The 23,218-nt window shown below is 40.7% G+C and overlaps 1 protein-coding gene across 2 annotated transcripts; it reads right to left on the bottom strand.

Moving 5' to 3' along the window:
• Nucleotides 1-272: 272 nt before the first annotated feature.
• On the bottom strand, nt 273-22,211 carry cgnl1 (cingulin-like 1). 2 transcript variants are annotated; one of them, XM_072464856.1, is made up of 19 exons: nt 22,030-22,211; nt 18,183-19,658; nt 17,999-18,093; nt 16,835-16,940; nt 16,483-16,590; nt 16,268-16,404; nt 15,665-15,803; nt 15,106-15,318; nt 9,304-9,510; nt 7,383-7,487; nt 7,140-7,292; nt 6,874-7,044; nt 4,987-5,148; nt 4,816-4,905; nt 3,009-3,092; nt 2,674-2,798; nt 1,758-1,866; nt 1,511-1,674; nt 273-1,397 (listed from the first exon to the last, which is right to left on the bottom strand). In XM_072464856.1, the coding sequence occupies exons 2-19, from the start codon at nt 19,605-19,607 to the stop codon at nt 1,241-1,243; spliced, it is 3,750 nt and encodes a 1,249-aa protein (XP_072320957.1). In that variant the 5' UTR covers nt 19,608-19,658; nt 22,030-22,211; the 3' UTR covers nt 273-1,240. The 2 variants fall into 2 exon arrangements, with proteins under 2 accessions (XP_072320957.1, XP_072320958.1); XM_072464857.1 differs by having other exon boundaries at nt 16,835-16,937.
• Nucleotides 22,212-23,218: the final 1,007 nt, after the last annotated feature.

The raw sequence follows: 23,218 nt of genomic DNA, 5'->3' as shown, positions 1-23,218 counted from the left end.
GACCAGTAACTTTGCAGCTTCCACTTAGGTAATATCATACTGTGGACAATTCCAGGCAAAGCAATGCTGGTGCCGGGCTTTCCTTCAGAAAAGTTACATAGTGCGGCTTTAATGCGGGCAATACTCAGAGTGCCTGGTATATTTTTGCAAAAATACAAGCTCACAGTTTAGGCTATTATTGGCACGGATGTTTTTGACCAGAGAAGGAATTTAATCTGAGGGGGAACATTGCTTAACTATCAAACATTACACAGAAACACACACACCCTAAGAGGAATGTAGGCATTTTTATTTTACATTCAACAAGATTTATGACATTACAAAGCTATATACAGAGGTAGTGGCAGCAAGTCACTCAGAAAAGAGTGCAAATCATAACTTGCAAGAAATAAATGATTGTCATTTTCCCTCTTAGTAAAATGTCATCAAAACAATCAGAAGGCCCAACAAAGAAGGCCATATTTATACAAACAACTGATGACACATTTGATTTCAATTTGATCAATGTCACCATATATTTACAGTGATGGCACTATTGTTCTGATATTGCATTTACTACATATACTGTCCCTGTAACAGCTGAAATATTACAAAAATAAAATACAAAAATACAGACATAAGAGTCAAAATTGTTGTCAACTTACCAGTAAAATTCTAAAATCAATTACAATTCTTACATGTTGATTTACAGAGAAGCATGATGTATAAAAATGTTTAAAATAGATGTGTACAAAGTCCCTCACTCACTACTGAATAACCACAAATAAATAATGTATTTCTTACTTCATGAGATACTATAAAAATATGAGGATTACGAACATTTGTTTTTATAATAGCAGATCATACATAATACATGTGATAAGTGTTGCACGTCTGATAGGTATGGAATCAAGAGATGAATTACTCAATTTTGTTAAAAGGCACAAAAGGGCCCATGTTGCTATACAGTGCATTTAGAGTCTTCAGGTCACTACAACTAAAATAATCATTAACAAGTTATGTGTAATCTATTGGAGAAAGTGGAGCAAGTGGAGAAATTTTAGATCAAATTTGAGACACACACATTCTAAGAAGAAAAGTATAAAATTTAATAATACTGCGCACACCTAATTTCAAAGAACTTGATCCAGGATAATAATAAGGATTTTCAATACAAAATTGATAATATTTTGACTGGTCCCTATATTTAGGCGTTTACATGTGACATTTTTAAATAACCGACTCTTGGTCCCATAATCATTTACATAGCAAATGTGGATAGGATGTTGTCCTGGCTGGAGGAGCGCTTGTACCCCGAGGTGGAGCTGAAGTACGTCTCTCCATCAGTGCTAATGTCATCATCATCATCATCGTCGTCGTCCAGAGTGTTGAGAAGAGGTGCGGAGCTGCTCTTACGCCTGACACACACACACAGACCGACACAGACCCACACAGACACACACAGACAGAAGTGATTAAAGAAGGCTCTTCCACCACTCCTCGCGGCCTCTGTGATCTCTAAACTCCTCACCTCATCTCGTTCCTCATGGCTTTCAGTTGGCTTTGGAGGTGCTCGTTGGTCTCCTGTTGATCATCGAGCTCTCGCTGCAGTTTCTTCTTACCGTTCTCCAGGCGGTCGATCTCCTCCTCGGCCTCATCCATCTGACGTTTCAGAGCTTTGAGACGCAGGTTCAACTGGATGATAAATGTAAGCAATTATTTTCACTTAATGTTTATTCAAATTCAAGGCAATTCTGTAAAAATGAATGAATACATACCTGGTTCTTTTCGTCTAGCAAAGTGTTTTGTTCCTCTTCGACTTGCATTACCATTTCTTTCACTTTCCTCTCCAGTCGGCGATTCACCAGCTGCAGGTTGCCACGTTCCCTGAACACAGCAAGATTCCATTATCTATAGATCTATTTCTTTATTACGCTGTCCAAAGAAATGCACCGTGCGCAAAGACAGCTCCACAGTGTAAGGCAATTGCTAATTAGTGTCTGCAATTATTACAAGTCATTTTTGCACCAATTTTCATCCCAAAAAATAATAATAAAAATAAATATTTTTTATGGGTCCAAAAAATATCTCTTTTAAAAAGGGGCACATTATACAGTTGCAACACAAACAACAGTGAAAGTAAATAACTATTCACTACGATTATGAATTGCAAAATGGTTCTAGTTTTAGGACAATTTACACAATTATTGCCTCATATTTGTAAACAATAACAGAATAAGGTGCTTTTTGCATACCGCTTCTACTCAGTATTCACATTTACATAATTCTGTACTTACACTTAACCAAGTTGGTAAAGCTACATTTTGTGTTTTTTTTAAGGTGAAGTAGAATTAAGGCTGCAACTAATAATTATTTTGCTATTAAGTGGATTAAACAATTAGTCTTTGGGATTGCAAAAGGCCTGTCAATGTGATATTTTTTAATATAAAGATATTTTTTAAAATAAAGAACACAAAATGTACATGTTGTCATACTGTGTCATTTTGATATGATTCTTGTCTGAGCTATAAAATGTCTGCGTGTATAGACCAGATTAGTTGAGAATTATATCAGAAATCAATTAGTAGCAATTCATTGATTCACTTGAATCAGCCCTAAAGCAAATGCAAGTCTAAATTGCACATAAAAGCTCACTTCACTTATATTGTAGCATTCGGGTCATGTCCACCTCACCTTTCCTCTGCTTCGACTCGCTCCTCCAGTTCCTGAATGCGCCCCTCCAACTGGGATATCAGGCCCTCTTTGTTGGACTTCTGTGAGCTCTCTAAATGAGTGACTCTGCTTTTAAGGTCCTTATTCTAAACAGATAACATATGGTAAGAATATGATCAGTGGAGTCAAGTATATACAGTATATAACTAAGTAAGTATGTAGTTTACTATGTGAAATCCACATGATCGTCGTTAGAAGAAGGAGATGACAATGAAAGGACACCGATGAAATGAGTGTGTGCCTGTGCACGGGGGATGTTGTGTGGTTGTTTAACTTCAGACAGGGGGCGTGTGTACCTGTCTCTCCAGAGCCATCTTGTCACACTCCAGGTCCTGTCTGCTGGCCCTCTCCTGCAGGAGTTCATTCCTCATCTGCTCCACCTGTCAAGCCGAGCCCAGACACTGTCATCTCCCTGCTCCCACACAGTCTGATGACAATTACAACAGAAACCACAGCAGCGCTCACTGTGCCTCACAGCTAAACAATAGGATTTAGTACGGAGGCCCTGCTTAATTTGCGGCCATGATTTTCAGGTTTGGCAGCATTCCACATCTTGTTTACAGCTAAATTTTCATACATCAGTGGCTCAAAATGATACTGAAGGTGTCACTGGTTTCTGCATTGGTTATGACAGCTACTATGACAGTACTCTTTTGACAGAATTGATAGAATAGTATTATTAACATTTATTTCACTGTACCTAGAGAGCAAACTGTTAAGCAAGTTCAAAGGAGAGGCACATGAAGAGAAATCAATAAAGTGTTTATGGTTGTTCCTTCGTAGAAGGAGCAGAGAATTGGTGATATTTTATGCCAATTAGTGTGTGACAGTGGGCTGCTCTGATGAACGATGGCCCCTATAACTTGTGCACCCAGCACAGTGCTTGAGGGAGCTGATTCAGCAGACTGGAACATACAGCGAAACTAATCTGCTTTGTGAGAGACGGCAGGAGAGGAGAAGGGAGATTACTCTCATTTAGACAGGAGAGGAGCACCTGGTGCCAGGAGAGGCGCAGGTGTTCCTTCTGCTGCCTGTGCTGCTGCCCCTCCGCCCCTCCACCCCATAACCATACACAGCCCCCGCCCCTCGCGCACATACACACTACAGCCAGTATGGCACAGAGCTCCAGCGTTGCCTAGACAACCGACCCCATGCTGAACCAATGCCACTTTGTCACAACGCCACTTTTTGCTCTCTGCCAGAAGTTCTGCAAAAGGGAAAGCATTTTATGGGATTTTAATACTCAACTTCTTTCCACTAAGCCTCTACTTATGCCATTAGGGCACAGTTCTGAAAAATGGCCACTGCTTTTGAATCCTCCAGTACAGCTTACAAGATACACCAGAACATCATTGTTCACTTAAAATGTCATTACAATTAAATGAAAACTAAACTTGAAAGTGTTTGTTAATTGTCATTAGGTTTATAAACAAATCCCATTCTAATCAGTAGTGGAATAAACCCTTTTGTGTTTTGCATTATTCAATAGTCTCTATTCTCTTTATACAATGCCAGTTCACTTGATAAATGACAGAGTTATTGTATTTTATTCTTATTGTGATACTGAGATTTAATTTTAGTTTCTTAACATAATTTTTCTTCTGCTGGTCGGCTGTTTGACTATGACAAACATTATTTCCCCTTGGGGATGAATAAAAGTAATTCCGAGTCTGATAGTAGCTACATTAATAAGACAGGGAACTGTATTAGTTTTCAACTTAAAGTGAACTCAACCACCTCCACAGAGGAGAATACCTGGCAGTGTGCATTTTGGCTACAGTAATGCATTAAGAAGGATCTTAAGGACTGATGCTTTAAAATTGGATATGTGGTCTTAGACCATGCTGGCTCTCTGCCACTTTGAATGATTATCCAAGATTATTTACAGAGCAGTAACTTTGTCCATACAAGGAATGAGGGCTGGAGCGCAGATTTGACACAATGTCTCGTCTGAATGAATGAACATGATTCTCATTTAGAGATTAGAGATAGTGTTCATGATGTTAGCAGATCTGAGCTAATTCACAAACAGAGATGGAACAGAGACACTTCTATGATTGGCTGTGAACACAGACACAGGTGAGCACAGATAATGTGTTATACCTGTTCCCGTCCTCGGTCTATCCTGTCCATCAGCTGGTCTCCACTCTGACGCTCCTCATCCAGGTCCAACTCGAGCTGAACCACTCGGTCCTAAAACAGATAGAATATTACCCCCTGTGAAATGTATGCGCCCCAATAAAACCAACACAATGCCTCTTATGAACAGCTTACCTCGAGCAGTTTTATTTGTCTGGTTGTGTCTTCTTTTGTGTGAAGGCGAGTCTCAGCCTCAGTTTCCAGATCACGAAGCTTTCTATCTATAGCCTCTTTCTTAAGGACGGCCTCGTCTCGTTCTTTTTGACACCGTCGCAGGTCTTCCTCTTTGTGAGACAGCTACAAGAGAAAACAACAGATCAACTTTATTCTTAAAGCCTATATTTAGTTATTCCGAAAAATAATATCCACAGTCCCCTGCCGAGTCAAGTTTTCAAAGTTATCAATGTTTCTTACCAAAATTCAAATAATAAAAACAAAGAACAATTTATCTGTCTGGTGTTAAAGGATGTTATGTTCGTCCCAGGTGAGTAATGAAGCCAGCCCAGCAAGCATTTCCCCTGTTCATTCAGGAGGTGCCCTCACAGCTGGAAACTGCCCCCACTGCTTGAAGCAAACATACAATTTATCATCCAGCTTTTATTTCTCACCTACAACAAATATTTGCCCATTAGTGGAGAATCATTCCATATTTCACCAGATAAATACTTAGCACATAATTTGAGTGTTTTGCATAATGCACACATAAAGACTCAGATAATAAAGGTAAGGTAATAGCTGCATCTTTCTCAAAGCTAATAATAAAAAGGTGTCCATGCTTTAAAAGTAATTATATAAAGTAGGTGTTTAATAAGATTTATTTATTCATTTATTTAACTTTATTTTGCCCAACTTATAATTGTAGTGAGGTCAGGAAATAAGTTAAGTAGATCTGCCAAGTCCTCGTGGGTGGAGGCTGGAAAAGTAGACTCACTGGGCCCAGTTGAGAGCAATCAGTTTCTTTGGAGGAGGAGGATGTGAATCTAGCCAGCACAGCTTTCACAACAATGATATCACATCACTGACATCCATGTCTTCCTGTGCACCAGCTGCACGGAGAAACATGGATGTGGGTACAAAGGGGAACAACCTGGACAATGACCCGGTTTGAAGAAGAAAAAATATGTATACAACCAAGACTTGGCTCATAACTTGGCTCATAACTTTATAATGCACACATCTATAAACAGCCATGTTGTGTTGGGAAAGCATGCGCCAAACTGTGAATGTTTGTTGTGAGCTTAAATTCATGCATTGCGGTGCTTTAAAAAAGACCCAGTGGAGATTTCATTATAAACAGTCGCTCTTTTGTTTCCTGGATTAGGGTCAAGTATACTCTATGAATCTTCAGGACCTTGAACACACTGAATGCATTTCCCAAAATATTAACACAGCCATTTCAAATCTGTATTGTGTAACTTTCAGATATTCATTTGGATAAAGCTACAGCTGACATGAATAAAACGCTGTTTGTCCAATCCCTTTCATCTAAATCCTTTCTTTTTTCAATGAATAATAAAATGGTCTCTTAAAATGTGTTCTATAGGGTCAGCTTTACTAAATAAACCCCAGAAAGCTCAAAGCCACCCCCTTTTCCACTGCATCATTGATAATAATTTATTCCAACAATCAAAAACATTCCTAGCATACCGAAGTGCTGACAAGGAATCATCAAAATAGTAAAAGGCTGTTAGATTGGAGCTTCAAAACCGCTGAACATATGTCTTTTAGCTTCAGCACTGAGACGATTAATCTTAACACAAGGACTGTTTCTATAACTTTCCCAACCTTGTATCAAAAATGGCTACACTTTTTGGGAGGGAGCATGAATACCAAACTGATGACATCACCGTCGGCGAGGGGAGTATGCGGGTGTGGGAGGGGCCGGACTGAGTCAGAACGAAGCTTCATCATCTGCTGTCCGGCTCTGACTAATGATGGCCTTGATTTGACCACTCACACCAGGAAAGCGTCGTCAGCACCACACGGTCATGGGACAGAAGCCACACACTTTGCTCATTTTACCTCCTCTTGTAGCGTTTTTGTAGCGAGAAGTTGTTTGTCCACTTCTTGGCCTCGCTCCTTCAAAAGCCTCTGCAGCTCTGTCAGTTCCCGTCGGTTCTTTTCCTTGTAAATGTCTATCTGCTCTTGTAGCTCATGGGTGGAGGACTGGGAGGCCACTACAATGTCATTCATCTAAACAGAATGTAAAAAATACAATTACACCATATGCTCCAGGTCAAAGATACACCAAACATTACACCCGACTGCGAAGGTGTACAAGTAGTCACCTCTTTCTGCAGCTTTTCCACAGTTCGGTCCAGCAGTCTTCTCTCATCCTCGATGTCATTTTTCATGCTTTTAAACTGTTCCTTTTGAGCTCTCTCCTCTTGTAACTGCTCCTCCAGGTTTTTGTGTTCATTGCTCAATTTGGTCAAGTTCCTCTATTAAAAGAAGTCATATTAAGCGGTGTAACACTGTACACATTTTGATGGTATAGGATATGGGTGATATGGGATTTAGTGCCAATTTACCTGGACATCCTCTAGTCGAATGGTCAGTGCTCGATTTGCACGAGACATCTCTTCTTCTTGTTCTTTAATTTCAGCCAGGGACTCTTCCAGGTGTTTCTTCTCTCTCTGTAACAATCAATTTATAATGTGTTCTGCATCAATAACCAAACAAGAGCAGCACAAGAATAATAACAAATATAGCCGCAAGCGGCAATGATCGGCCCTCGCCACGCCGCCGCCACACCGCCGCCACGCCGCAAGAGGAGGGGGCGCTGACGCGCCCCAATTGTCCTTTTATTACATCTACTGCTGAATCTGTGACGCTGTCACATCTTCTCCCCTTTGTTTTACCATCAAAAAGCAATTTCATTTTGAATTCTTGGCAAAATGTGCGGCTTTGCCGCACAGACACCGTGACTCTTTGAATAAAATGTGGATAACTTTTTGATGGTCCATCCCTGCAGATGAGTCTCACCAAATTTCAGGTTAATAGGGCTGACGCCCTGGGAGGAGTTGGTGAAAGTCTAAAGTGTAAGCATGTTCTGGTGATTTCCCCATTGGAATAACATGGGAGGTTTCGGTCATCGCTACAGCAAAGCCGTAACAATTATGACATGGGTCTCATTTACTTTTTTGATGGGGATGCCAAAATTGAGTTTTGTGTCAAATTTCAGATAATTTCGCAAAACTAAACATTTAACCTCCATATAAAATCTGTAGGGGGCGCTGTGGCGCCAAATTAATTAATTTCACTTCAAGTAGGTTTAGTGCAAAGAGTTTAACAACTGATTCTAATTTGACGCAATTCGGACTTTATCTGCGCAAACGGCAGAAATGTTAAATTTGGGAGATTTCTAAAATTCTAGCTAAAGTTTGCGGCTTCGCCGCACAGAGACCGTGACAGGTATCAATGTAATTTGAATAACTTTTGATGTCCCACTCCTCAGTAGCATTTTCACCAAATTTCAGCTTTTTAGAGCCAACGCCCTGGGAGGAGTTCGTAAAAGTACGACGTTTGGAAAAACTCCGAAGTCATGTTTAGCCATTTTTGAACCAATATGGCTGACACTTGGTTGGGTGGACGGCGTTGCCGTAATAATATTTTTTACTTCTCTTGTCACCATCTACCTCTGCGCCAAATTTCATGATTCTACGATCAGATTTTTTTTGGGTCATTTCCTATCTCTCAATGCATTTTTTGGTACATTTGGGGGCGCTGACGCGCCAATTTTTTTTATTTTAGAAAAGGGAAATAGCCAGAATGTAGAGAGGCACGATTTTTAGAGGTGTGCAAATTTTTGTGACTTTTCGTCAATGTTCACTGGGTGAAAAATAGGGGGGTTGGTCCCGAGAAGAAAGAAAGAAGAAGAAAGATTAATATTCCGAAGCGAAAACAATGTTTCCCATTTTTCAAATATCATAAACTATACATTTTCGGAAAGCGCTCGCGCTTTCCTACCTCATGGTGTGGGTCCCTGGTCACTGACGGGTACTTTCGTTAATTTTGTGTGGGCTCCGCCCACTTTGTGTTTTTGGCCCTCTATACAGTAATAATGTTCAATTTTTGCATTACATGCTTATATGCACGGAACATGCAAGAGATGGGGAACGTATTCGTGAGCTACTTAGCGCAAATGAGTGCTCCAATGTAAAGTGCTCGTTTAGTGCGCACTTTTGCACGGGCTTCGCCCGTTTACAACGGCAATGTTCCATTTTCCTACTACTAATTAGTATGCACGGGGAGTGCGTTAGTGAGTGTTTAGAAGTGGGCACTTTCGCAGCCGTGCTTTGCGCGGCCTTACGAGATTAATAGGCCTCTCGCCAGCTTGTGGCGCTCGGGCCTAATAATAATAATAATAATAATAATAATAATAATAATAATAATACAGTATTGGAGTTCAAGTACTTGAGACTCAGTTCTTCTCGTTTTCTCAGATCTAACCTCGAGTCGTGCCACTTTGTCTGTGAGGCGGCTGTCCTGCAGCTTGGCGTCGTCGATGATCCGGTTGAGTTTGGCCACTTTGTTCTCCAGCTCGTGTGTCCGCCTGCGCAGTCTCTCGGCCTCCTGAGTCAGACGACTGGCCTGGCCCTCCACTGTGCCCTTGGCCGCCTCCACTTCAGCCTTCTCCCGGACCACGGCTGCACTGCTCTGGTGATCCAAAGAGGACGTTGGATGAGAGAGCAGTGAGCAACAGGCAATAACTGCCAATGTGAGGCAAAAGTGAGCCAAATGGTGAAAGGGCTAATTTCATACGGTGTGCATTCTAATTATTAAAGCAATACAAAAACTACAAGTTGATGTACATTATTTACTATTTACATACATTTCAGAAGAACTGTTTAAATCATGAGAATGAACCAAACCAAGTTGTTAGTCTTTTTATCTTGTGTGTTGAAATGTTTGTGCACAGAAATGACATTTTTTTTATCATGGGTGGTAGTAAGAGTAAATACTTCCAGAGTAAAGATTGAGAATAGGGCTGGGCTATTCAAATTTGAATTTAATTCAATCAGTTGGATTGCAAATATTGGCTTGTTGTATTTTAATCAACATGGTCATATGTTTAGGTGTTAAATGGCACTAAAGGTTTATATAAAAATGTTACCTTGTTTTTGAACAAAAACCTTATTAATATAAAGTTATAGCTATTTGTTTTTCAGAAGAAAAATAAATTCGACTCAAAAAGGTGATGAAATAATGAGGAATGATGGTAATTTTCCCCCAGCCATAATAGAGGGTTTATTTCAGTAATATTTCATGTACAACATGAGTCAAATAAAGTGCAAACGGAAACACGTGTGTGGATGTGTTATAGACAAAGAAAAGGGCGGCTCTCGGCAGATAACTGGTTTGTGGTTTGTGTCCTTAACAGCATCATTGCAGAAGTCAAGATTGTTTGGAATGTCAATGGACAGGTTTGACAACCACTGATTCCTGAGGTTAAAGATATGTTTCCAACTAAGAGTAATTAAAATGCATCTTCTAAAGTTTCTACAGGCGGTAGATAAATAAAACTTCCTTTAATTTGAGAGTATGACTGTGGTAGCAGTTACTGGGAGGTTTAGCTCATAAAATGGTGATGTTATGATGACGTTCTTGTACACGTCAGAGACACACCTAATTCTTTGTTAAAAAGCCCAAGATATTAGGAAAGATAAAAGAGCCACAAAACAACAAAAGAACACTGTTTTTCAAAACTTCTTGCAAAACAAAAGTGTGTCACTAAAAGAAATGTGCTTAAGATTTCACTGTATAACAAGAATACCAATAACGCACATTTCAAAAATCAACCCACTACAATATCTGATAAGCAGTACATGTATCCATAAGCTCACAAGGAAGCAGAGCTGTCATGGCGTGTGGACAGAAGGTTGACAGCGTCTTCCTGCCGTGTCTAAAGAGCCTGTCAGACCAGTTTGCCCTGACACCACAGAGGCCCCCTCAGCTCTGCTGATCCTTAGTGCAAAACAAATACTATCAAAGACTGAGATCTGACCATTTAGTCAGAACTCCAATTCTAGAACTGACAACAGTTAAGAAGCAAAATTGAATAAATAATATGATAATTAAAACCACAGTTTTTATCAATCGGAAAACGTGGAGGGTGTCATCTGGTTACAAAGTCCAGTTTGTGGTTTTTGTGGTGGGAGCAGAGCTTTCACTACAATAATAAGCTTTAATAGTGTTTTGTCAGTGCTCCCCAAACACCACAGCTCAGTATATACTTCTGTATACTTGTCCCACTTCCCACACTCGGGCAAACAGAGAGACCGAGGCAGACTGTGAATATCTACAAGGGGAAACAGGTGGCGCTTCATTTGTTTATGTTAGGCCACAGTTCATGCAGGACAGGTACACTATGGAAAATCACAAATGCCTTTTCCCTCGAATCTAAAACTTCTAGGGAAAGCTTAATGGATTTGTTTGTATTCGGACCAATCAATATAGTAATTTTTTATATATATATATATATATATATATATATATATATATATATATATATATATATATATATATATATATATATATATATATATATATATATATATATATATATATATATATATATATATATATATATATATATATATATATATATATATATATATATATATATATATATATATATATATATATATATATATATATATATATATTACATGATTGCAGCATATAAAGAATAAAGTGTTGTTGGCATCTTTCCTCGGTCTACCATGTTGAATGTAGGGTCCTTTATATGTACCCAGGTTGTTTGTCTAACGTTGTACATTAACTAACTTTGAATGGTCTTTGAAGCTCGGTTGTAAGATTTGAGTGAAATATTAGTTCTTTTTTTGTTCCTTCTGCCTCAACATTGATTAATTTGTTCAAATAGAAATGTCTTGCTGTTATTGAGTTTATAAAGCAGATTTAAATCTGCTGCAATCCATTAGGTATAACACAATATTTCCAAGCACATATATTGGAAGTAATAATTATGTGTGTATGAAAAGTAAATTACATTTCAGGTGTCTTTCTCAGGCTACATAGCGTTCTAAAATATGTAAACACATTATCAGTCTTAACTTGGACATCAAGCACCAAGTTAAAGCAGAAGGCAGTGTGAAACATGCGTCTTATCTGCAGCAGCTGCAAAAATATGCTGAGGCTGCAAAGTCAGGAAACAATAACAAACAGAAACTGACCAAACTTTTGGGACAAAAATATACAGCTCCTTAATCAGTAATACTCAATGGACAATACTAAACCATTTATCCTCATAAAAAATAAACTCTGATCAGTCTGAAGTGACAAGCAGCAGCATATCTACTGCTTCAGTATCATGTCCTCTGTTTGAACCCTAACAGAGGACATGTCACAAACTGAAACAAAGAACTGAAGGACAAATTAAAAATGGGACAGAAAAGAAGCTTTGGCAGCTCTTTGGTCTCGTAAAAAATAATTAAATCTTGTCATCCGATAATCGAAAGTCTACACCAGCCCTTTAAAAGAAGTCTCTGTGCACAAGCCCAGCCTCAGCGGAAAACGTCTGGTTCAGACTAAATACCTTTCTAGGACCAGGGGATGACAAGGGTTTTTCAACCAACTTTTACATAGTTCAAGAGAAAATAGATCGAAATTAGGGCAGACAGTTTAAATTCAAAACACACAAGCCGAAAATGGTATGTGATGAATGCAAAAAAAAATGCTTTGAAGACCACCTCACATTTTCTGGGTCATCGCACTAGGAGGTGTATTTTCCTTAACTCTTCCAATTTGTTTTTGCAGAAATGTCCCCTGCAACTCAGTGAACTAAAGGAACAATAAACGCATTTTAAACTGCACCCAAAGTTAAATTATACAGGTCTTTGTCTTGTTTCAATGTACAAAAACATAAAAAAAAAAAAAAAGACCTACATAACCCTACCACTAAAATTGATACAGAAAACAATTCATCAACAAAGTTAACAACATTGTCTACATGGGACTAAATCTTTTACGCAATATGTAAGGCCATCACTATACTCTTAGTAGAGGAGTGTGAACTGCTATAATTCTGAATGCCTGTATGTGCGGATCTAGAAAACTAATTTCCCTCTTAACCACTGTCGCCCGCTAAATCAGCTCCTACAGCCATGCCAGGAAATACTTGCTATCATCAAACACACAGACTGGTGCTAGAGTCTTTACTTTCAAAAACATGCCTCAGGGGAACTCTTCTCCACGCGGCGCAAGTTTGACGATCAGAAACCAAGGCTTCAACTAAGAGAGATGACTTAAGAGAGCACTGGCGATAGGGTGAGCGGTGTGGGCCTGAGAAATTAACTGCATTTAGGTGAGCACAGGATCACTGTAGTCTCAAAGGGAGCCGTGGAGTTAGGAAATAAAAAAAAAAAGGCATTACAGATGAGAGCGGGATAACAATTCAGTCAAGTTGCATACTGAGGCGAAAAGGTAGGGGTAAAACTAAACATGGCAATAGTGATAAGCCAGTCATACCGTAAGTCATCATCTGGAGGAGGCCTATTAATTTGTACTAACAGAGAGTGTCTAGTGTGCGCTAAGGACAAAGATGCAACTGGAGCAGGGAGTGGGGAAAAACTCACGCCAAGTTTCAGGGGAGGACTAGCAGGGTGCACATTCCCACCCTGACCCCCGACATTCCTGAAACAAACACTATCTTTGCTAAGTACAAGTCATTTGATTTCACAGTTTAGCATACTATCAGATAACCTGGGACACTTTCATGACTCAAATGCACAACACTTTGCCAAGTTAATTAAAAGATAATAAGTCATCTGTGTGATGAATGAATGGTAACTTGTGAAAGAATATAAATTTAGGTCTACAGGACAACACAATGCAGCCCTAATTTTAAGACACCACAAAGACCCCGCTCTTTTTTGGGGTCAGCGGCACATCCCCTTTTGTACAACATACTGACCTACTTATTGAGCATGTCCCTACCCCCGCTGCTATTATTGTGTGAAACAAACTCATCATTCATTGCTTACGAGGGCGCACATTTACCCCCGCGCTCTTAGGCCGTCCAAAGAAGAGGGACACGATGCAGCCCAGAACCGGCAGCTCATTAGATTAGTGATGGTTTGCCACTGCAATTAACTAGAATACAGAGCAATTTAGTGCTCTAGTTTCCAGCATTCTTCTCTGCATGAGCCACTCGGTCCCAGAAAACATTTGGGCCACACAAAAGGGGAAGCAGAGCAAAGCAGGAAAATAAAAATGATGCACAGTTTTGCATTGAATGTGTTTCTCTCTTCAAAACCTAAGCAGAAAGTGGATTTCTACATGGGCTACAAAGAGGCTTTCTGTGAGTGATGATGGCAACTTGTCGGACAGGCAACACGCTGGGCACTTTTTTGAACTTTAAAATGACAGTAGAAAACATACATGACAATGTCTTCCTTTTGGAGAAACAAACAATGACTTCATCATGCCATTTTGTTCACAAAGCACTGATGACATATTCCCCACAGAGAGCAGTGTGTCTGTTGGACAATAGCTAACACCATTACCAAGGTAGAACCTGCAGTTTTTCAGGAAGCTCTGAACAAGGACAGCTCCAGTCCGGGAGATAAACAGGACACACGTGAGGCGCAGAGACACACTAACAATGTGTCTTTCGCCCTCTTCCTCTGCTCCACATCAGGCAGTCCTCTTAACTCACCATGCCTTGGCTTAGAACGTAGGGGAAGTCATTGATTTGGTTTTAAATATCACACAAAGACCGCCAAACTGGAAACACAATCACGTCTTTGTCTACATTCAAAACACAGCAATTAACTGACAGAGTTGTAGCTGTTAGTTGGTTTTGCCGTACCATCAATTCGCTATAAATGTACCCTACCAAATGTAAGGCTTTAAGACAATTCCCTATAACATTTTGAAGCTCAAAATGAGTACTTACACAAATATGGTACAAATACATATAAATAGTATGTATTTTACACACACATATATATATATAATGTGAATATATATATATATGTGTGTGTAAAAATGTAAATATATAGATGGAACGTGAACGCACAATACCACAGCTGTGAAAGAGAATAAATAATAACTTCAAAGCAGGGTCTTGACCTTTAAACTCCAACATATGGCTGGCCTTGCAATGCACATGCAGTGCTCCCCTGATGTGTCGCTTATCTCTGCTGCTCTCTGGCCAGTGTGTTTCGGGACGTGGGGGAGGGTTGAAAAGTGGGAGTGAACACAGAGTCAGACCAAGGGGAGCCTGATTACCTGCTTGGCCTCCTCCAAAGTGGCCTGCAGTCTGCTTATCTCCTGCTCGTACTGCTCCTTCATCTTGTCTAGCTCCTGATCATGAGCAGACACCTCCTCCTTCAAGGCGCCTTTCAGGGCCGTCAGCTCACGTTCCCGTCGGTGCAGCAGCTCGTCCTGGTCCTCTTTGGCCAACAACATCTGCTGTAGGTCAGCCTTCAACTCCAATAAATCCTACATAAATACAAATTAAAAACTGTGTCATATATGGTCTAGAAAAATCACGTTTTAGAGCAAAAACATAATTTTAAATATTATTATTATTTTCAATAGACAGAAGCTAAAGTTGCATGTTGTAAATATGTTGCCAATAGATTTTAAAAGTTAAACTTAATTCTAACCTAAACATGCACGAGACGCGTGGGGTTTCTCCACACTGATATGTATTCTATATTGAAATAATTCTATATGTTGGAGAACACTAAAGCCAAAATGTAAATTAAAGACATTTATGGAGGGGTTAAAAGTGGTTTACTGAGGTGTGGCTGTGTATCTCCTCTACAATAATAGTGTGCTTTACCGCCATCATCGCGTCTCTCTCACTGTCGGCAGCTGACTTCGTGGCCGTGTCGAGCTCGTCGTGCATCTCGGACAGCTGGTCCTGCAAGTCTCGGATCTCGGTCTGGTACTGTTCACGCTCCATCTTCACCTGGAAGAGCCTGACAGACCACAATTGTACTTTTACACAACAGAACAAGCCCTTTGCTCATGGAGAACACAAGGGTGCATTTCAATTCACACCGGCTGCTCTTCACACCTGGGCTGGCTCATTCGTGGCCCACAGCCCACAGGGGTCCCGCCATTGCATGAGCTCCATTTTTTTTATACAGTAAGTGCCTTCACAGAGCAACAGTGAGAGGATGGTGATAAGTGATGCGAGGCCCCCTACACAGACCACCAACAAGGCTCTGTCACACTATAGGAATAGAGCAGTGGGATTCCATGAAAGTATAAGAATTCAAAAAGCTAGGAAGAGTAAAAATGTTGGATAGTGGAAAATAATAAGCAGCTGCAAACTGTTCTTGAGTAGTGTAATGGCAAGCTGATGGGATTACATACTTAAGTTAAGTCTCAAGAAAATCAAGTGGAGGAAAAGAGAATAACAGGCACCGCCAGCACTCACTCCTCGACTACGGTCTGAAGGTCCGTCTCTGCTTTGGTCAGTTTCATTTTAAGACGTTGGCATTCCACTTCACTTTTCTGTTGCTCATGCTTCAGGTCCTTCCAACTTGATGTCAATCTACTCTCCGACTGCTTTTTCTATGGGCAAAAATATGCATTAATTGGGGTGGGCAAAAACAAAGAAACGTAAGGGTTATTTTGCCTTTTTGAGCTCACCATTGTTTGTTCTTCCAGTAGGTTTTGGAGTTTGGACAGTTCTTTTTCCAGCTCAGCATTTTGCCCTTGTAAGGCTCTGGTTTGTGCAGCAGTGTCTACCGCCTGGGACTGCATTAGATATGTTAGTTAGTTGTTTTTAACTGTAATCAATATTCAAACTGACAGTAGTAGTAAACAGGCTAGTAGTTATTCCCAAAGAGTGGGTTGTGTGAAAAAATAATCTTGTGTTGAGTCACAATGTTGCAAAATGTCAAATTACAATGTACAAAATGTCCCTTTAGACCTCAGATTTTTCATTTCGAGAGACCTTGAAGAGTTTAAAAGAAGTTACTGGAATATAACACTGCCTCACATTGTTGTCGCCTTGAGCACTGGCTGAAGCCCTGGATTTCAATGTTTGAATCTTCTCAAAGACAAGGTTGACCTTCTTCTTAGTCGTTTCATCACTATCGTGGCTTCTGTGGACATATACAAATACAATACAATCTTGGATTTACTACAGGTTATTGTTTTACATGGAAGTGTAAGAGTTAAGTTGAGTTAATTAATTCCAAGCTTAGATTGCTTTGATGTGTCCCCTCAAAGAAAGATCAGCTTCATTGCACAAGAGCACAAGACATACTATGAGGCAAAAACAGGCTGGGCATTACAGCTCAACCACAAACTAATGATAAAAATGTGATACAAATGCAGTGAACTCCCATTTCTGCTGAAACAGTAGTCTAAACTCTGACCTTTAACTGCCAGGTGCTGATTCATTTTAATATTTTGTCAGCAGCCATTTCGCACAAGATGTTGGATTTCCTTAGCTCATAGAAGGGTACAAAATCCAAAAGTAAAAGTGAAAATGTCGGTCCCTATAACTACAATAATATGGCTTACACCCCCACTCGGCTCGCTCTGCTTGTGCAGACGATATTCATTAAATCTCTAGCATGGTTCCTGGTGAATGTTTGTCTTCTGGGCTTTGAGAATGTGGCTCAGTTTCAGCCTCAGCACTTCCATCTGTGTTTCCTTTGCTTTGTCCTGTGACTTCTGACCTGCAGCATGACACACCCAAATGCTTCCTGTCCCCCTCTCCATTAGTTTAGAGTATTATGGCGCAGGCAATACAACTGCACACCATCCTTGTCAATATGCATACACTTTAAATTAGAGCATAATCATGTACATTGTTATAAAAAAAAAAACTAAGGTGGTATAATAGCTGGTCCAAAGACCCCACTCAAACTGTAAATGAACAGAATGAACATTCTCATTTCAGATTTTCCAAGGAAGAGATTTATCTAGAAAACAATCCCTGCACAGCTGGACCATTGGGCGCCTGATGAGAGGGTAAGAAGTGCACATTCCTTCATGTTTATCACAAGTCAAAGTCTGATAAAAAATGTGCTGCCACGGATTATGCCTAAACATCATGTATGCTATTGTGTAATATTAAAATCCTGCAAAACTGCAGTTCAATTCCTATACATTATATCATATTTCCATAGTGAATGAGGTTTCGATAACTTACCCATCTCTGAGGTAGTTAAAGAGAATTTGTTTAGCAGTCTCATCATGCGTTTGTTGTGATAGTGCTTGTTGACCTTTCAAAAGATCAGGTGTCACCTAGAAATGAAAAGAGAGAGTCAGAATTGGCACTGGCTTTTTCCTTATTTAAGGATAATGACTGAATGATTGATTTCAAAGATACTCACTTGAACATCTGCCTCTGAGCTGGGGGTCTTCTTTGCTGTTGACTTAGACAGTGATGTAGACGAAGCAGCTGAAGAAATCTTGGGAACGGAGGAGGATCCACCTTCACTCTTTGTGTATGATGTGCACGTTTGTGGGTTTCTGTATCCCTGGATGGAACCCACAGTTTTGGAGACAGTGCTTTGAGGGGACCCTGGTTCACTAGTGGCTCGAGATGAAGGCCTGGAGTCTGTTTTATTGACACTCATGATCCACGAATCCTGACCGCTCACAGACTTTCTCAGCTGGGACGGTCTCAGGACATGCTCCATAGATGTGCCCCTGTTGTATTTAGAACCGTCTCGTAGGCCATAGGCACTGTCCACACTGCGGGAGCGTTTGCGGTCCTCCGGGTTGATCCTGTTCCTGCGCCCAGCCCGACCTCGTCTTTGCTGGCTGCTGTCAAACTTTTCAATCAGCTCATCAACTCCAGGGATGGAGCCTGTGTCAATGTCTCTACCTGAACCAGGATGGAAAGGGATGTAGCGCCGGTTTTGATGTCGATTGATGGCATCAGTAAATAAGGGATCTTGCTCATCTAAATGTGTTTTGGAGGCATTTGTGGAGGAGGAGGAGGAGTGGCGGGAGCGTGAAGCCTGAAGCACTGGCCCACTGGAGTCTATTCTCCTCAGAGGGAGAACATCTGGCTCACGATGGGTGCGGTCTAGACTGGCATTGGCACTGCTTACTGCTGTGGGCTGGGACATGGACTGGGAGGTATTGAGGCTTATGCTGTCAGGTTTGGACTGTGGCTGGGCAACCTGTGGTTGGGCCAGCTGAGAGGGCAGTGGCTGAGGCTTAGCAGCAGCCAAGTCAGAGGGGGTGGAGTTTTCTGGAGACTGAATATGGTCTAGACTGGAAGACCTAGACTGGGACAAACTGTAGACTGAAGATTTGGTTGATGAATTTTGAGACACGGGTCTGGATGGTAAACTGTGGAAATTTAGGGAATTAGTTTCCGGATTGTAGGGTTGTAATATCTCAGGGTGTTTCTGAAAGTTCAAAAGGTTGGAAGATTTCTTTCCCAGTGAATCTAAGAGGCCATTATGAAGATTTGGATTTTGCATCATCATCTGAGCTCGATATTCCCCAAAGGGACTGTTTGAGCCAGCCTCTGTGCTGCCTCTGAAATCATACTCATGATAGTTCTCAATGAAAGAGCTGTCTGTGTCAACAAATCCATTGCTCTCTGGGTCAATGTAAGGAGGCTGACCCCTGTCCTGGTTATTTAACACAACGTAGGGATGTCCATCTATACCTTGCACACGAATGCTGAGGCCATAGCTGCCAGCCCCATTAGCCCCGTTTGTCCTGGAGGAGCGTGAGGGCTGAGTGTAGCCCCGTTGTGGTCCAGGGTTGGGTATGCCAGTCACTCTGTAGGACTCCATGGGGAATGCAAGAGGACAATTATCCCTGTCCTTGGATCAGGTCGCTCTCTTCTGTAAGCACAGATTTAAAGAGGTTGAGAGTAAGGAACTGGCTCTGCAAAAACAACACGTATTTGTACACTTAACTATTAATGAAGCACTAGGCACACCCTAGATTTAACCATGCCTGGACTAGTCATACTAGATACTAAAATGTCACGATAATAAAATGCCTCGAATTTTAAAATTGTTCATAAAAGTTGTTTTTTTTAATTGATACTTGCTCAAATTAGTATCTAGTTTCTATACTATTTTTAGTATTGATTAGCATCTGATTTTTGATATTTTCAACAACCCTAGTCTGGACAGTTGCAAATTAGTAAATTCAAAGACAAAGGCAAAGAAAAATAAACCATAAACATAAAACCAGCGGTATAGTATGTAACAAGCATTTGTATAGTGTATAGTACAAGTGTTACTCTGATATTTTAAAGAAAGTATGATCAGGTACTGTTTAAAACGGACTTTAAGGTGCATGACTAACAGTTGCGGTTTTACAAAATGATTGTTTACTGTGCACAACAATAGATGCGAGTTAACTGATCTAAGGAAAGATACTGACAGAAAGAAAACACTTTGACATGAGTCATTTAGATCAGGGAAAAGTTTAAGAGTTGTGTCCTCACACAAACTCACACACGTTTTCCAGTATAATAATACAGATTGCAGTAAGTTTATGCTTCAGTTTGGCGTTAAAGATTACAACAACTATGTTTGGTCAGATTAATAGCAAAGGAGAATGCTTTGGCAATAAATATCCAACTGTGTATACAAAAATTGAACTAGGCTTTTTACAGTTGAATGCCCGAGCAGCCTGGAAAACAAAGCCGTGTACAGAACGGTGCAGTTCTGGGGACAATGAGCTTTGAACAGGTTTGTGTTTGTCTTGCTGACACCGTCCCATTCAACCTAGTGCTATAAGACAATGGCAAACGGAGATAGGCCCAAATGAGGGACACTGATAACATTGGCACAACAAAGGGCAGGATGTGCTGTATCACATTCACAAGAAGCAGCGACACATATCAGATCAGGCACCAGTATGGGACAAGCTGTAAGCACAAGAGTTCTTTATGATACAGCTCTTACTTTGTGACAAGATTTACAACACATTTTCTGAGAGGCTATAGTCATCTCATGTCAGTCAGACTCGGCACACAATTCTCTTGAACAATAACAACATATAAACAACATTTCAAAGCCAACCAACAAGTACAAGAGTTAAAAAGAGAATTAAAAGGAATGAATGAATCGATAAATGGTTATTTGTAGAATATTTGCATCGTACTTGTATGTATATTAGTTAAAAATCTATGAAAAGAATTACGTTGTCAACTTTCAAATAAGGGTATCAAGTGATATTTCTGCACTATTGTGACATTTCACATTTGTCTAATCATTAAACATCAACTAATACACCTCTACCTTTTGAGTGGAAAACATAAAACATTTTCCCCAGGCAAATAGCACAACCTTTCATGTATGGCCAGTGCTTTAGATGAGGCTAAAAGGCTCTAAGCCCAATGATAATGGCGACTGCTGCAGTGATCTGTGAGAATAAGTCCACTTTAAAAGACATTGACTGTAGTAGAAGACATTAATGAATGAGCACAACTGGAGAGTTCTGTGTGGGCAAGGTTACGCCAAAGACCCTCAATAGACTCTTTCACAGTCCAGTCAGAAATAACTAGTGACACATGATGACTCAGGCTGTCTTGCTCTACTCAGCTTCACCTTTTATTGTATTTCACTGCCATTTCTGCTCCACTCTCCCTCCTAATAGATGCTGGCTTGAACTGACCTCAGCTGTGTGGGGCAGTTAGGACCAGGGCCAGGTTGAGATGTGACCTGAGCTTTGATCTGTGAATTGGATAATTAAAGGGCCTCCCCAGTAAGACCGTGATGACCCCAGGGACAAATGTGTGAAGTCTGCCAAAAGTGAGAGAGGAGAAAAAAAACGACTGAACATTAAAGCAACATTAACTGTGGGGAAACGACTGTAGACTGCGGTGGTTACGCAATTGGCGCCCTCATATGCAGAAACAGGTGGCAACCAAGGACAAATACATTTAAAAAAAACGTGTTTTCTTACTCATCCTGTGCTGACAAAGACAAAGCAGCATTAAACTAATCAAGGCGCGGACTTGACGCACTTTGCAGTAAAGTTTGTCACCCCAGGGAGCAACAGGTGTCTACAGCAAACTCAAGACAAGCTGGACACTTTTCCACTGCAGCTTCAATGTAGTCAAACGTGTCTAACGATCAATAGTTTGTGCTGCGTGACACTTTTGGTCTATATGTGTGCTTTTTGGTAGCGTTTAAGCTGAAGTTTGTTATTGCATCTCAGCGATTGCGACGCGCCACAACAAAATGTTTTACTCACCAGCGCCGCTCTTTGTGTCGGTCACTCTCCGTGTGTTTTTAGAGTCGTTCTGGAGGGATTTTAAAGGATATGCCACTGAGATATGGCTCCACGCCGCACTTTTCTAACTTAATCAGTGATATGTTGTTTCGTGAGGCTGACTGGGACAACTTCAGAGAGACGTCCCACTGTCGGCCCGCTCCGCCTCCTCATACCCGCCTCAGACGCCCTCCCACCGGCCTCCGGGCTGCGCTCAGGCCCCTGCTCTGGTCCCGGGACGGTACTGTCCTCAGCCCACATCAACACCAGACCAGTGCATTCAAATCCCCCCGTTTTCTTTAGGTTAGGACAACTGTCATTCAAATCTGAGTCTAATTCTGAAATAACAGGTTCAATCCAACTTGATTTGAACCAAACGGACGGAAGGTATATTTATATTATTATCATTGTTGTTGTGTGATGATTGCACACTTCCAGCCTGCACTGAGCCGGTAAACAACCCACTTCCAGCTCCAATAGATTAAAATGTCATCACGGCCTCTTGCAGATTGCCTCCAATATTAGGTCTATCTCCAATTCATAGGCCTGTGTCTTTAAAATGCGACAGCGTCATCTAGTGGAAAGTGAGATGATCTGATTGCAGGTTATGTGGAGTGCTTTTATGGGTCAGTAATGTGTGTCTCAAATCTCATGGTGACAATAATGATTATGCTAAAGGCGTATGCGTCACAATCAAACCTTTACAGATTTCAAACAGGACTGTAGGCTTTGTGACCTGTGCTGGGAAAGGATGGTTACCAGCATATTGGTGCCACACTGCATGCCTCATGAAAGTGTTGCAATATCAAAGTATAAAAATGCCTGTAATCTTTCTGATCTATGAAATGTGCAGGAAAGGCTCCACCGAACCTCAGGCTGAGTTGTCCCTTTATATTTTAGTGTTTGTGTTCAGTGGGACTGCACAGCCTTTAATCTAAGTTCAGTGCCACTGTGTTGAGTTACAGGCACACAATAAAAGCTCTGTTCTCATCTGAGGTGCCACAGCTGGGACCTCTGGGCATGCTCAGTACACTCCTTTTTCTCCAGGCTCCAGCAGCAAATCAGAAATGCCAGAGAAGTTTACATGTTTAGATCCTCTTTTTATCTTTTTCATAGATGTGGCTTTTAAAAGACAGCGCTCAACAATCCTCAATGTATTGAATAGTCCTTT

Source organism: Eucyclogobius newberryi, unplaced genomic scaffold (assembly GCF_026437365.1).
Source record: "Eucyclogobius newberryi isolate DKJ021-1_F unplaced genomic scaffold, fEucNew1.0.hap1 SCAF_5, whole genome shotgun sequence".
Classification (NCBI taxonomy): domain Eukaryota; kingdom Metazoa; phylum Chordata; class Actinopteri; order Gobiiformes; family Gobiidae; genus Eucyclogobius; species Eucyclogobius newberryi.
The sequence above is the reverse complement of the archived record's forward strand: the minus strand, read 5'-3'. Positions and strand labels throughout refer to the sequence as shown.